The 15772-nt window shown below is 42.5% G+C and overlaps 2 protein-coding genes across 14 annotated transcripts; both read right to left on the reverse strand.

The window, feature by feature from the left end:
• Window positions 1-15: 15 nt before the first annotated feature.
• si:ch211-114c12.2 (uncharacterized protein LOC336578 homolog) lies at window positions 16-6078 on the reverse strand. 11 transcript variants are annotated; one of them, XM_049741836.2, is made up of 10 exons: window positions 5917-6039; window positions 5572-5625; window positions 5076-5137; window positions 4268-4957; window positions 3314-3946; window positions 1264-1376; window positions 1084-1174; window positions 953-1004; window positions 766-834; window positions 16-680 (listed from the first exon to the last, which is right to left on the reverse strand). In XM_049741836.2, exons 3-10 carry the CDS (start codon window positions 5114-5116, stop codon window positions 540-542), a joined length of 1830 nt encoding a protein of 609 aa, XP_049597793.1. In that variant the 5' UTR covers window positions 5117-5137; window positions 5572-5625; window positions 5917-6039; the 3' UTR covers window positions 16-539. The 11 variants fall into 11 exon arrangements, with proteins under 11 accessions (XP_049597793.1, XP_049597799.1, XP_049597795.1 ...); XM_049741842.2 differs by having other exon boundaries at window positions 4268-4954; window positions 5917-6036; XM_049741838.2 differs by lacking the exon at window positions 5917-6039 and adding an exon at window positions 5760-5909.
• A 584-nt stretch (window positions 6079-6662) lies between these two features.
• Window positions 6663-15694, reverse strand: map7d2a (MAP7 domain containing 2a). 3 transcript variants are annotated; one of them, XM_049741822.2, is made up of 18 exons: window positions 15401-15694; window positions 14935-14970; window positions 14008-14100; window positions 13829-13924; window positions 13675-13752; window positions 13155-13318; window positions 13000-13081; window positions 12289-12378; window positions 11146-11252; window positions 10963-11078; window positions 10651-10847; window positions 10429-10552; window positions 10217-10355; window positions 9680-9784; window positions 9557-9607; window positions 9328-9358; window positions 7990-8503; window positions 6663-7900 (listed from the first exon to the last, which is right to left on the reverse strand). In XM_049741822.2, exons 1-18 carry the CDS (start codon window positions 15438-15440, stop codon window positions 7639-7641), a joined length of 2325 nt encoding a protein of 774 aa, XP_049597779.1. In that variant the 5' UTR covers window positions 15441-15694; the 3' UTR covers window positions 6663-7638. The 3 variants fall into 3 exon arrangements, with proteins under 3 accessions (XP_049597779.1, XP_049597777.1, XP_049597780.1); XM_049741820.2 differs by having other exon boundaries at window positions 10615-10847; window positions 15401-15692; XM_049741823.2 differs by lacking the exon at window positions 12289-12378 and having other exon boundaries at window positions 10615-10847; window positions 15401-15692.
• Window positions 15695-15772: the final 78 nt, after the last annotated feature.

Consider the following 15772-nt stretch of genomic DNA (forward strand, 5'->3'; position numbering starts at 1 on the left):
CTGACAAAAATATCAGATTTTGTGCATGGCCAGATTTTATTTCAAAATCTCAAAAAGGATGAATGTAAGGAGAGAACTGTGGTTCTTTAGCAAATTACACTAATCATACAGAATACGGGCTGCCACAGAAAATAATGTAGACAAATAGACTTCTTTTATGATAAACACTATATCTACACAAGGATGCCAAGTCACTTGAAAAGCCGTAGTTCCTTGGGAAACGCACTCAAAGGTTCTTAAACGGTACTTAGTCTTACAAAATACAAAACAAATAAAAAAGCATAATACAGTCCTGAACATCTGACAGCAGATTTTTGTATATGTATATTAACAGTTTTGTGATGACTTCAAATGTTAACGAGGAAAAAACAACTAATTGTACAAGGCTTTGTTAAATAAGTAGTGTATCGCCGATACAACTTGATTGGTGACTTTTTTTTAACTAGTGTCTCCAGTATCGGCACTTGCTTCAAGTCTTTCATTCACTGCAATCTTCTGCTGATTACCTCAAAGTGACTGCTTGTGCCTGACTGAGGTGGTCACCAGCGCTGTTGGGGGGGTCCTCGGTTGAACGGAGCACGCTGTCGCATCACTCTCATGTTGCGGTACTTGGACATGATACTGTAACTTTTTCGGAACACTGGCTTTTGGTTTGGGAAGGGGCGTGGCACCAAGTTTTCCTTGGCAAATGAAGGTTAATACTTGTTAGCAAGGCAACAAAAAAAAAAAAAGAATGATTTGATCTGGTCTGAATATTCCACGTACCATGAGTGGTCGTCGAAAATTCTCAGACGGCTCGGGGCCGGGCCTTCTCGGTCCGAGAAACTTTGGTCTCTGTCAAACGTCACAAGAAAATCAATCCGTTATCTTTTCACAAGTAAAAGACAACAATGAGCAGATAAAAACAGCTAAAGGTTTTGAACAGGTAATTTCAATGAATGCCTTCACTCACTTGCATGGGTCCAGGTCGTCTGAAGGGCCTGTCAGCTATTATATTAACTGGCCTGGGGGAAAAAAAAATATTCTCAATACCGGGATGCCAATCATGCTATGTTTGTTTTGTAAAATTATCAGAATAAGTACCTGAAGGTTCTTCTCTCCAGATATCCTCGTTTTCTTTCTGGCGATTGTGATCTCGAGTCAGCTTTTGTTGGCGGGTTGCTCAGAGACGTGTCTGAGAAGAGGATTGACAAAAGAAGAATTAATTGGTTGACAAAAAGCACGTACCACAAGGTGACAAAACAGGAAATGACTAGAAGTTACCAGTTTTGGACTTTGGGCTTCGGTCTTTCGCAGGAGAGTCTTCCTTGGATGTGCTTGGGCCGGCCGCCCAGTGCGAGACGACGACAAGGTCTCGTTTCTCGACGGGGGAAGATCTGAAGAGAGATGAATGGTTGAGTAACGCCCAAAGAAAAAATGACCTGTTAAATTGTGACAAATCAGTAATGAACAGCACAGCTTTGCAGGAAGAAAATAAGCATGTAAAGCCAGATGTCACACGGTGGTACTTACAAAACCATGGATCGGCCATGCTGCTTTACTCCTATATTCGCAATCAACCTGAGCTCTCTTCAGTTACCCAGTAACTTCTTCTGCCCTCTGGGAAGAGGTACAGGAGCCTGCGCTCCCGCACCACCAGACTCGCCAACAGCTTCTTTCTCCAGGCTGTTAGGACCCTGAACTCGCTACCCCCTTCTGCGTAGCGTGTGGCACTGTTGCGCTATTTTCTGGAATGTCTGCTGTACGCTCACTTGCTCCTCTTATTTATTTGTTGTGTTATTTATTCATTATTTATTCAGCACGCTGTTGTTTACTTGTTTACCTATTGTGGGCCATGTCTTGTGGGATAGGGGGGAACGAAATTTCGGTTTCTTTGTGCGTCTTTGGCATGTGGAGAAATTGACAATAAAGCTGACTTTGACTTTGAAAAGCAGCCGGTCGGGTGGGTATCGTAAAATATTGCGTCAACAACTCTTCAATCCGCCTCCTATGCGCGTTTTATCTGGTCCACAAAGATGATTTACTGATGCGGCGGGGGCTATTTTATCAGCTGAATGGAAACGCTGACAAGTCGTGAAGGTTTCTTTACGTTTCGAAGCAGGGATCCAAATTCCAGCTGCGCTGGGGGTTTAAAGAGGTAACCCACCACTGCGAGAAACCTCAGGTCATCATAGAAACGGGACTTGGGGGTTCGAGGCAGTGAAAAGGGCAAGCAGACTCCTCTTCCTTTAGACAAGTGCAAGGGCAACGGCTGACATCTTTGCGGCTTGCCTTCTTGTCTTGTTTATGCATAGAAGCACGGACAAGTTGGGATATATTTATGGTTGTAAGCATTGGAGTGAGTATTCACAGACCCAGATATTGCAGGTGGCATCATGACCGCCAACGTTGCAAACAGTTGGCGACACGTCAGTCTTCAGTTATGCAGGGTTGGTTTGGTTTGGTGAGGCGAGGCGGGATGAATCCTTTTAGTACTGCTGTCAATTAACATTTGACTCATCATGGTGACAGCAGCTTGAACTTCAAGTATTATAGTCATTGTTGATCTGGGGCGGGGAGGCGTGATGTACAAAATGCTCTTCCAAGAAGAAAAGCAAACTTCTTCAGTGCTTCAGGGTGATCTAACTTTACTCCGTCTTCCATTTCTTCTTCAGATTAGGTATCCCGTCAAATATGGACCCATTCTGTAGACAGAATGCAGTTTTCCTCTTCCACTTGCTATATAGCCAAGTGTGACTTCAATTTGGCTACGAATACATTTCAATTGATGCAGAGAAATGTAAAAATTCTTTTGCCACCATGAGTAAAGAATGAAGCAGCAAATCCATCCTTTAGTTACCAACTCCTCTTCACTGGAAAGCATTCCCCAGTCGAGTCTTCCATCTCAGTGTAAAACAAAGCACCGATGCTCACGCTAGCAAGTATTTGTGGATAATTCTTAAGAATGCCTTGTGTTCGAGGTCTCTCTTTCAACAGTCTGCGTGATTCAAGAGGCCAAAGAACTTTTTTACAATATGAGGGCAAATCCTTTCAAGCTCAAAGCAACCGACAAAACTGGGCAGGGCTTCAGGATCACTGTAACATTTTGTGGCAGACTTTGAGGGCTGTTTGCTTTCACGGTGCGGGAGAATAAACATCTCTTTATGGATTATGCAGAACGTAGATAGCGAGGGCATGGGAGGGGCGGAGTCTGAGTCGTAGCATTTTGTCAATCATCTTCTCCGTTTTTCATGATCAAAACATTCTTTCTTGACCTCCCAATCATCATCATCATCAAGCCCCTGCGAAGAGTGCAAAAAGGAAAATACCGTACCTGTGCGTATTCAAGGAGCGACGAGACTCCACCTGTTCTTTTCTGGTATTAGTCTCACGCAGGGACCTGCCGGCTTGGTCTTCATCTCTGTCGGGGGACTGTTGAGCTCTTGGTTGCAGCCTTTTCAAGGGAACAGGATCAGACTGGAAGCGCTTCTTTCTGATAGCAAGAATAGAGCTGGGAGGTCCCCGAGGGGGCATGTCACCCAGGTGCGGCCTGGGTCTGAAAGGTGGAGGAATTCTTAGTCTCATGGGGGGCTCAAATCGCATTTGTCTGCCTTTAAATATGAAACTTTTATCCCTAAGTGATAAAGGTCTACCACCAAATGGTCTGGGAATACTGAGGAGTGGAATTCTCTCTCTTCTGGGGTATTTAGGGCCACTGTGATCCTGTGGCGGGATGGATGAGGACATGCTGACTTCTGATAGTCTCCTCTTGCGGGGGGGACCCATCAGTTGCCTGTCCGGGGGGCTCCTGTGGAAGGACGAAGATGGCGGCGGGCCTCCTTTCCAAGGTGGGGGTCTGAAAAGGGGGAGCCGAGGGAGATCTTTTGCACTCTCCATGCTGTGGGGTCTGCCGCCCTGCCTCTCCATGGGACCACGTTGCCTTCTGGAGTCTTGCTCAGATGACCACCTGCATATCCATCAGACAGAAGACATCATTACAATAACAGATCCTCCTGCCATGTTAAGCGGGTGGTGGAGCTTTCTATATTAAGCAGCCCCAAAATGAAACTGGCGGAAGGTGGCATCAAAGATAAATTACAGACCAATTACAGAAATTCTTCTCAAAGGCAGGTGATAGCACATTTACGTCAGATCTTATCAACACCCGTTAATTATTTAAAGGGGGCTGGGTATGCGGCATTATGAGCCATGTAATTGAGGTCTGCATCAGGGTCAGCCTTCTTTTTAACCGTTTTAACCAGCTGGAAGAGCTGTTTCCATCCTGTACCTCTCTGGACACGAGCCTCTCCCATGCATCTCTCTTGGGCTCCGCTGAGGCACCGGAGGCCCATGTTGGCCATTATGCGGATGAGAGAATGCTCCGGCGTCGTTCCATCGCTTCTTGCCGTGACCAGAGTCCACAAAGGGCCTCTCTCTTGGACTGACATCTCCACGGGGGCCTCGATGCCTCGGCTCCTGTTGGGGGAAACCAGGCTCTCTTTTGGGGTCTCTGAAGGAGCCCTGAAAGGCTGGTGGGGGGCCAGGCCTCTTGTCGCCGGGATGGCCTCGAACTCGTCTCGGGGAGGGTGATCTGTGAGATGAGGAGTGGCCATGGGGAGGAGGACCCCTATGACCTGGGGGTCCTCGTGGAGGACTGCGGGCTGATGATTGATGCGGGGCATGCGGGGAACGGTTTGGTCTGGATGAAGGTGGTCTCCTCTGGCTGTGATGTGGTTCCATTTTAGGAGGATATGATTGATAGGAATCCTGATTGTGCGACCTCCAGTTATTGAAACGTGGCTCTCGTTGGTCTTCCATCAGTGGAGCTCTTCTGTCGGGTGGGGGTCGACCTCGACCCCTCGACTCGCTCCAGTTTGCATGGGGCTTTCCTGGGTGGCCGTGGGGGTCTCTTCTTGTTTTTGAGTTTGGGGAATAATTACCTTCTCTGTGCCCACTGCCATGACCATCATAGGATCTGCTGATTGTAAACAAGCAGAAGAGTAAATTCAATTTTCGTTTCAATTTATGCACCTGAGATAAATAGCAAAAGACTTCAACACTTGGTGACTGGGTTTGACTTAATCAATGTATGATACCTGGGCTTTGTGCGTGGAGGTCCAAAATGTGGTCGGACCATCTTCTGTAATCAATCTGAATGCTAGAGAGGAATCGAAAAAAGTCAAATTTCAAGCTTTTGCTGATCCAATACTGTACAGCCAAAGTAAGCCCTCCAAATAAAAGTGACAAAACTCAACCCTGACGTACTGTGAGGAAGGCATTACCACCAAAACTTAATTTAAATCACTATCCCAGACATGAGGCAATATGTATGGCTAGATTTAATCAAATAAGCAATTAATCAAGCAAAGATTCAATTGCAATGTATTAATTTTAGCGTAAGGGAACAGAGATAATGGTTGAAATCGTTGAAAGTAGTGTAATAACTACCTTCAATTGGACATTTTACGGATTGATACAACGCTACAAACTCAACACTCGGTATAACGATAGCCTTGATGGCCCCAAAAAAAATCCTCAGACACGCGTACGGAAACTTTTTTTTCAAGATATTAGTAGTAGTAGTAGTATTACCAAGCGAAATCATGAACTCGGTATGTGCAATGGTGGCCCATTTCAGTCATTGGCCTGCAACAATTAAAAGTCAAATCACAGTTCGTGCTAAAAAATACGTCTATCACAAAATGAATCCGTTAAATACTAATTGAATATTTAATGTCGTTAGTCTGTTTTTTGCTGAAAAATGCAGTTTGGCCCCTTACCTCGATGCTAAGCTAAGCAAAAACCACGCGCAGTTGCCACAAAATGGCATCCACCGTGCTGGACTATGGACGCTTACAGAACTGCACGGCTATCTTGCTTTTGTTGAACTAAATTCTGATCACGCAAGAATATCGCGAGGAACTTCGGCCTGCTTACCAAACTGCAATCGTCGAACACTAAGCTTATCAGATTGCTAGGAACTCAGCAGCTCCCTTTTGTCGTCAGCCATGTAATTATTGAAAGAAGATCGCCGCTTTGGCTATGACGTAGTCCTGACGCGACCCGTCGAGTTACTCCACGAGTCACGTGATTTTCTCTGAGCCAATGACGTTCGATGAATCGTTGAAGTACTAACATCTTTTAGGATGAATTCTTTTAACAAGGGGTGCATGAATCACAACATGCTGCACACTATTGGGTAATAAAAAAATATTACTCAAATCGTACATTGTTGGTGGTTTGAAAAAGAGAGATCAAAAACCTTAACCTGTTCTACCTGTCTGGGTTTTGCAGCAATTATGATTTAGCAATGACGTAGAAAGAACAATAAGGCGTTACCCCATCATTAACTATTATACATGAAGTGTTCTGAATAAACGAGTTTGTACACTGGTGTTACCCAATCAATCGAGAAATCTATCTATTTATCCCAGCTGCCTTTGAGCGACTGGCCGCGGTGCACCCTGGATTGGTCACCGACTAATTGCAGAGCAGATATAGACAACCATTCACACCCATATTCACACCTATGGACAATTTAGACTTCAGTTAACCTAATATGCATGTGTTGGGAGTGGAGGAGGAAGATAGAGTGAAGAACATGCAAACTCCTCCAAATATTCCATCTTTGTTCCAAGCCTCCAAAGCATATGCCTTAGAGCCGCAGTGCCATAAAAAAAATGTTGATCACTTAGAATTTTATTGTTTCTAATAATCTTTACCATGATAACATGCACAACTCAACAGTGACAATTTTAAATTCACTTATTTTGAAATATAAGATGATTTAATTCTATTTCAGCTAAATTGTGTGTGCAATTCAAACAGTTTTCTTTCAATTCAAATAGTTGCAGTTGCTCTGTTTGTCAAATCAAATTACTTGATAAGCTACAGTATATGCCCATTTTAAAAGCCCTTGCTGGGGATAATGGAAAGTTGATGGAAACATACATATGCAAGAAAGTTGCTGTTAAGCTATGTTACTTGGACATGATGTTATAGGTCACACACATAATGATCACAGCATAGATGGAAATACAAGACCAAGTCAAACAGTAGCAGCACAGAATTGCCGTATCAAAGCTCTACTATTTCTATTTGTACATAAACCTCTAAGTGGTTGTGCAAGCAAAACATGATATTGTCTTGATATTATGGCATTCAAGACAGTTCATAAAAGTCCATAAACGTTAACGTACTTGACTCATTGGGATGAAAATTGACTAATTTAACATTAACACTTGGGTGGAAATTGCACTTGGAATTAATTGTTGATTATTTTTAAAACTGAAGTAAAATGACTTGCCCTACTACTACTTGGTTACTGGAAGCAGTTGATTTAGTTTGTACAACATGACTAATGGAAGTGACATTATTTTGACAAACATACACAAAAACAAACAACGTTGTGTTCAATATTGACACTAGCTTGTAAATGAGAGGGATTGTTACACCTTTGACTGGTTGCCAATTAATAACAGTTCCACTTTTAGTCCCTCACTATCATCTATATCTGCTGTGTGTTTTGATTAGTAGATTACAATAATGCAAGATGTAATTTTAGTTACTGTCAGTTTCTATGTCTCTTTTCCATAAATGCAGAAGTTTCTTTTCTAAATGACAGGTCTAGTGTGCGTAAGGGAGGAAACAATGTTTGCGCTAATTGGTATTAAGTTGAGTTGAGGAGGGTAGCGACATCCCAACGACCTTAGAGTCCGACGTGGGGGTGACGACCCCCTGGATGAGATTTTTGTTGTAGTCGCCGCCCACATTGTCTTCAGAGGTTTTTTTGGGGCATGTGACGCTGCCGGTCAGGTCCAACAGGTCCTGAAGGGCCCGGGTGTTACTTAAGCCACATTGCTGGGTTTCATTCACTGGCGAGAATTCTGGGATGGAAATCAATTCCTCCTTTGAAGATGGGCTGGAAAATAATCAAAAAAATTATCAGATTTGAATCTCAGGGCGCCGGGTCGATTCAATGATTTCATTTAGAAGGCCAGTTTGGCTCACCTGACATCCATTGACTGCACCTCGTCACGAGACTGTTTCACCTCCAGTGGCTTCAGATGAATGGCGGGTGGTGGTTGAGGTCCTCCTCCTTCATGTCCCGATGCTGAGGATGCGGCTTTCTGTTTGCTTACCTCAGATTTTACTTGACCTCTCATGGGAACACTTTCTCTCCACTTGACTGCTCCATTCATCTCATTTTGTTTAACTGCCTCATTGTTTGGTTCTTTTGCAAATGGGTCTTTAAAATTGATTCTCGGTTGCTTGTTTACATTCACTTGCACTTGTTGAACATCCACACCTTCCTTGTTTAATTCATCTGCAACGATAATTTTTCTGCTGTCCATTCTCTTGTCAGGAACACTGTGAGCTGGCAGAACTTGAGCGTTGTTTTCAACATGCTTCTGATGGTCCATCTGTCCTGCTGCTGCTTTTTCCCCCTCCCTGTTGCTTGCGACCTGCTCTTTAGACCATATAAAGTCTTCCTGAGCTTTACTTTGAATTGGCTCTACCTCCCCTGTGGAGAATAACAGACATCACAGTGGGCTTCACTTCATTTGATTCAGGTCACGTGGATATGGTTGAGTACGCTACTTTGATTCACCTAGTGCCGGAGGGTGTATGAATGGCAGCACATCAGACCAAATTCGAGAACACTAGATCATTGTCCACCTACATTTGTTTCATAGATGAACTGACGCTGGGAGGTGGGATTTTAAAAAGTTGGACTTACTATAGAAACTGAAAACTGATTGAATACTCAGCAGTATAACTGATGTGTCTTTAAAGAGCTGTGTCAGAACTTTGTCGATAATGTCAAGGGCGCATTCATTTTAAGCCAGCTCCCATGGTGCTCCACTCCATTAAATGACATTTCAGGATATATAGGTCAATTGCCCCTCCCTGCAAATTGACTTAAACGTGTGGGAGCTAACATTAGCAAAATGACACAGGTCATGACGTACACGAGATTCAGCCAGTCAATCTTAGCCAAAGCACGCATTTGACAGGGACAGAGAAAGATTGCAAATGCAGAATGGCATTCATTGGAGTCCAAATTATTTTTGGGGTCAAGATTCAACATGCATCATTCACTTATAAATGAAAATGTAAAAACATTGCAGTTGTTTTAATACCTTTTTTTTCTAAGACCATGCATCACCCCATCAGTTGCATGTTCCTGCTAATTAACAAGCAAAAAACAAAAACCTCATTTGAAAAAGTAAATTGCGTTTTAAAACAGCTCGAATCTGCCATGCACGCATCTGCAAGGCGTACAAAACAGGAGACATAAGCAAAAGAAGCAGCAAAAGTTGGCATGGTAACTAAATCAATACTAACCTGGTGGTGATCTGCTCTCAACTTGTTCATCCTTCAGATTTAATGCAGAAAAATGACCATGAAATCAACATTTGCGACAAATAGGACGCAAAACCAAAGTACCATCATAGAATTTAATAAATACACAATCAAGAGAAAACAAAAATGAATTAAAATAGAAAAAATTCTGACATCAGCAGGTGTTTGAAGGCAGCAGGGGGACTGTATGAGAGGAAGTCTCGTTCAGTACCTTCACGTCAGTTTCTCCTTTCCTCGTTCTCCTCATGATCTGCTCGATTCTCTGCAAAAAGGTGTCAACGTGTAAATTCAAGTTAAGTGCGGTGAACAAAATCATTTGTCTGTTTGATAGAACCTTCTTTCTCAGCTGCCTCTCCTCCTCGTCCTGTTGCAACTGTTGTTCTCGGTCTTGACGCTGACGCTGCGCTTCTTCTTCTGCTTGAACTTTAGCCTTTTCTCTCTGAAGGTATTGAGCAAAACATTTAAGACAATGGGCCTACAAACAGATTTTTCTTGAAATACTGTATTTCATTTTTGGCTGTACTCGTATTAAACACGGCATTCTGATTAATGTTGCGTTTGTTAAATAAGAGGCAAATCCACTTGTTTTTGTCCAATACAGGAGGCGGCCATTTTGACACTTGCTGTGGACTGAAATGACTGAGCCCTGAGCAACTGTGATGTCATTTTGCTGTTTAATTCGTGCATTAATAAGAATTTTGTCTTTAGACTAGTGGGGCTACACCATAATATGGCAAAAAAATAAATATCCCATTAAATAGCAACAATGCATAGAAGTGAGCTATAATGCACATACACTTTCATACGTACGTATATATAAATGTATTTTGAAAACAGGAGCCATCCAACATGATGGAAAACAATTTCTTACCTCTGTGCTGATTAGCTCTTTCTCCTGTTTCTCTTGTTGTGTTGCCTTATAAGAAACTGTGACATTTTCCCCCGACTCCTTGGCCATGTGCTGCCATTGTTCTTGTGCATCTTGTTTGGTCTCCTGCTTTTCATAGAGCCTGACAGCAGGGCACATCATTTGCGCTTATAAATTCAATCCATTTTGCTTTTCACGAAACAATTGTCCCCCACCTGTCGTCACACGCTTGATCTCGTTTTTTGTCGTCCAGTTCTTTTTGTGCCCGAGCCTGGCGTCGATGCTCTGTTAGCAGCTTGCTCGCCTCCTCTGCATTGGTTATCCCGTTTGTTGGCTTCCCTGCAGCCGTGCATGGTTATTACATATATATATGTTTGTTAACAATATTATCAGACACCTACCTCTTTTCTTTTCTCTATTTTGAACAACATGCTCACATTTCTTCTCATAAAGGTCCTCTTTTTTCTCAGGTGCATCACCTTTGACGACTTCAAATGATTTGACTTGGGGGTTATTTTTCCCCGCCCCTTCACCCTTTTGTGCTTTATTATTATTCAAATGTCGAGGTTTGTTGGGAGAGTGCTGGTACTCAGGAACATTGATGGGAGACTGCATGTGTGTCTTAGAAGCCAGCCTGTGGTCATACGTTGGACAAAATTATTTATATAAAATGTAATTTTGCAACAAAAAAAAACAAACACATTAGGCTTTTTATGGCTCACATTTGAACACGAGGAAAAGGATCTCACCTGGAAGTAGTCGGAGATGTCATCTGTCTGGTGATATTAATAGGCGACTCGGATCTTCTCTTTGAATATGGACCACCTGGGGATCCAGTTCTCCTCTCCTTTCGCAGACGTTCTTTCTGAGAGCAACAGAGAGCGAACGTTTCACTTTGTTGTTCTAACAGAGGTGACGAGCGGAGGTCTAACCTTGGGGGTGTTGGGAGTGGACTGAGAACCTTCCAGTAGTCCACTTCTGTGGGAATCAGCAGGGCTCCGTGAGCTGTACAAAGGTGATCTGCGAGGGCTGCAGGGCGCTGCGTGACAACAAATAGGATGCTTATGAAATCAAACGACAGCAGATGGCTATCAGCGTAGCAGCAACGAGGGGGTGCCGACTTGACCGGAAAATTGTATGAAGCTTACGGAGTCTTGTTTACAGTCACTTGCAGAAGCTAAGCCATCACTGTGCTAATTAATTAGCATCCATGTTAAATTTCACTGATTTTACAAGTCTGGCAGGTCCATCCTGTTGTTAAACAGCGGGAGTGGAAAGTGCCAATGAAGCACATGAATGCATTGTACAGTCACTGACACGCCATAACATTCATCACACACAAGGCTACAAACTGTTTTCTTGCTATCTCACATGTCCTCCGGTTCCATCTGTCACCATCTGTGGAGTGTAATCTCTAAAAAGTGAAGTCATATCTATTTTGATAAGTACATTTATGTAGTAGATCACGTGAAATTAATCTGAAAAAAAATCTGCTCATCAAAGGTCATTTAGACGGTTTTATGAAAATGTAGCACACCAGAAATGGCGGTCACAACAATTTTCATGTGGTCTGCTGTGCTTGTAAAGATGCTAATATTTCAGTAGTCACTATTCGAAAGGGGGATTATTTAGTGAAATCCAGCATTCTAAATTTTAACCAATATTAGAAGAGCAAATAAGAAATATTTTGGTACAATGATTTTTGACCTACTTTCTCATCTAATCTAAGAAACATACAGCACAGGAAAAAAAAAAAAACATTCGTCTCAATATTACAGTTCTAAACAAACCCAATATAAGAAATGTATTAAACAAAAAACATTTTGCATTATAGCTCTGAGTATATAGATCTGAAAGTATTTTTTTAAAATCCAGAATTATTAGTCTTTCAACATTAAAAATGAGTTTGCTTCCAAACTAAAAAAAAATCACACACAACATGCAGGCATAACAGTGGTTTGTCTTTGTTCGTGGTGCATTCATGTCCCACCAAAAGGCAAACAAATGCAGGTATAAAATTATAGGGGATATACAAATGGGAGTGGAGGTGGCTGCTGGGGAGAGGTAAACATTACCAGATTCGCTGACAGCAGGAAGAGGGGAGGCAAGGCCATGGGAAAGGGCGGAGGCAGCAGAGAAACAGAGCGGTGCATTCTCACTGTCACCTAAAGTCACCGGGTGGAGCAGAGCAGAGCATTATGACCATTTTCTTTGAGGCTCATCAGGCCTTTGAGACCAAGATGTAAGTTTAGATACCTGTAAGGACATTTTTAGTACATTAATTTGTAGCCATCTTGGGTTGTGTGCACGCAAACACAGTGGCACAGTTTTGTATGAACAAAATGTTGGCGCCTCACAGAAGCCTGTGCAGATATGTCACACCATGCTGTCTTCTACTCATGCATTTTTATGTTGACAAGCCAAGCTGTCAGCACTCATTGGGCCAAGAGGAAAGCTCTCACTAAAAAGCATTAGATCCAATACAAGAGCTGTATGAAAAATTATGCCTTTACAAATAATGAGCTTTTTTTTTTTTTTTTTTTTTTTCCAAACAACTTTTGGATGTGCTTTGGTAAGATCCCCTGACTCTCTCTGGAGCTGGCAGTCAGTAAAACAATTGGTTTCTAGGTTTACATATTTGTGCTCTTGTATTGGCTCGGATTAGATTGTGTGTGTGGCATACAGAAAATAAATGCATATAAGATAAAGTCGGCGGCTGTTTCAAATGACAAAATGTTCTCCTGTTTAAGCTTAATGTTACTCCCACAACTTGGACGTTCTCCCACCTGCTCTACTCCAACGTTTGTGTCTGTTCTCCAGGGTCAGGCTGCGCTCCAGAGAGCGTTTCATCAGGGCCTCCAACCGCTCCTAAACGCATCATGGGTCAATTTGCCATGTCAATTTACATGTATTCATGTAGGGTGATCCGGATTCAGCTGACCCTCTCCTCCTCGAGTTGCAGTCTTCGCTTCTCCTCCACCGCAGCTCGGCGCAGCTCCTCCTTGTTCCTCTGCTCCTCCATCCGCTTCCAGCGCTCCTCAACCGTGCGCTCGTACTGCAGCTGAGCTCGACGCTCCTTCTCCCTGATCAGCTGCTCTCGGGCCGCTGAAAGAGATGAAACGCAAACGTTATAGTTCTTAATTAACGTCTTAGTCATATCAGGTCAGCATTCGCACACGATTACTGAGCGAATCGACTGTCGTCATGAGGCTCGAGCTGCAGCGCTATCTGTTAGGAGACCCATTTTTGCAGGCTACTCTATATGCGCAGGTCAACATTCGCTGCTCTGACATAGCTCATCAAGTCAGCGAGCTCAGAGTGAATGTTCTACTGGCAAAGCAATTAGGCAGTGGGGTGGAAAACGTCAGAAAAGGAAACCTAAAGCCATTTCAGAGAGACTGAAAAATACAGAAAAGGTCCAACGGTGTGACTTTTCTGCTTGGAAACAAGAGCTCCCTTACCAAGGCTTCTGTCCCTCTCCTCCCGTCTCTCTTTGGCCAAACGCATCCTGTCGTCTGTCTTCAAAAAACCCTCCACAACTGAAGGGTAGATGTTGAAGAAAATCAATACAGGGTAATTAAAGACGAAAGAATGTGACACTAGAGTGACACTTACTTGGTTTGTTGGCAGGGTTGGTGTTGATGTTTGCAACCAAATGTGAAGGTGATGCATGGCCATTCAAAAGAGGCTTCTTGTCTGTGTTAGTTGCAGCTTTATGTGATCACCAACGTGGAAGGAGAGATGGGACATTTGGTTTTGTCTCAACATTTCCAGTGTTGATTTGGATAACTCACTTGTTTTTTTAGTTCTGCCCGGGGAGCTGTGAATGTTTGTTCCATTTCTCTTGTCAGGAAGTAGCGGGACAGTTGGAGGTGGCTTTTTTTCGACTGTAGTGCAGAAACCAAATAATATGTTGAGGCAAACTCACACAAGACATGAATGCACATTTTTGCTTTTACTGCACAATTTAATTTAACACAGTTGTTGTGGTTGTAGTTTGTCATGGTGTCAAACTACATTGCATTATATTGAGGTTGTAATAATGCAAACAAAAGATAATTTGTTATGGTTTAGTACAATTTCACACCACTATGACCCATAATAATAAAATTGGCTTGAAAATAAACTATTTTACCTTTAAGTCTGGCATGGCTATTAACCTGCTCACTGTTACAATGCATCCACAAAGGTTTTCCCACAAATGACTCAATACAGCTCTGTGCTACACTGAGTGAGCAGTTTTTACTTCTTTTTTTCTTTTTTTTACTAAGCTATAATAAACTGTCCAATCAATAATTTGGAGAGAACAAAAGAAAACTCTGTGCTGGTTGTCTGTTTTGTGACAAAAATGTGTCTTCTGTGAACCAATTTTTGAATTTCAAACAAGGCTACAATGTTAGCAGATGTAATAGCTGAATTTTTGGATCTTTCCCCTTCTTTATTTTATCAGAAGAATTTTTTTTAACATAATATTTGGTATTTTGAATAAACAAAAATACAAAGAAATATTTGTATTTTGCCATAATATTGTTTCAGTATCTGTATACTTTACAAGTATCATACCTAAATCCTAATTTTGCTATCGTGACAACACGACTAAGAGCTTCGATTTTAGCCAATTTGTCTGCAATGTGCAGTGAACCTCACTCAGTGTGACATGGAGCTGTTCTCTGCACAGGGCTAGTCATTGACATCATTACAGGAAATATGATTATACTGACCTGATGATGTTTCTCTTCTTTCAGGATGTGGAGGGCCTAAAAATGACTTTTACCATCATCATCATCTTCATCACTAGCGTGAGGAGGATGCTTGTAAAATAATAGTCTAATCTCTAGGGGGCCATGTCAATGCACTCAAGACCCTTTAAAGCCCTTCGACGACACAGTGACGTCATTACAATAACAACGTAAAATAGACGTCGCGCCTTTAAATATCCAACAAGCCTACCCTATCCACATGCACAATTAAATAACAGGAACAACGATGACGTCAGTTTAAATGAATGTAAATTCTGATATCTTTCCAAGAATATGAAGCATGGCTAGGCTGCATCATCATGCACACATTTGGCTATTGTTTGCATCGAGCACAGTGCGCAGTTAAAACATGACGTTATTCACGAGCCTACTATGAAGCCCAATGAAAACATAATATTAAAGAATAAATAATGATGTAAATATTTACCCGCTGGCACTGTGTCGGACGGTGCTAGTATGCTGGCCATGGTCGCATGTACAAAATAAGAGCCGCAGTGACGCCGCTATGCAGCTCAGGTGTCCGCTTTCAGCAGCAAACCTCCAGAGAATAAAACAACCTCAGCATGAAGCTAAACAGTGCCGATGAAGGTCATGGCGAGGGCTTGGAATGAGGAGTCTGGCGCGGATGATGCTGAGGTAACATTTGCTATCCAGTGAACACAACGGAACCATGCACTGGCTGCATGACGCACTACACAGCCAATGGGGGGAGTGTCTCTTGGAAAGCATTAACAGAACGATTTTTGTATTTACATTGAAATGACATACATCTAAAAATAAAGAAAAAAAAAGAAAAATG

The sequence above is a fragment of the Syngnathus scovelli genome, chromosome 15 (assembly GCF_024217435.2).
Source record: "Syngnathus scovelli strain Florida chromosome 15, RoL_Ssco_1.2, whole genome shotgun sequence".
Taxonomy (NCBI): Eukaryota; Metazoa; Chordata; class Actinopteri; order Syngnathiformes; family Syngnathidae; genus Syngnathus; species Syngnathus scovelli.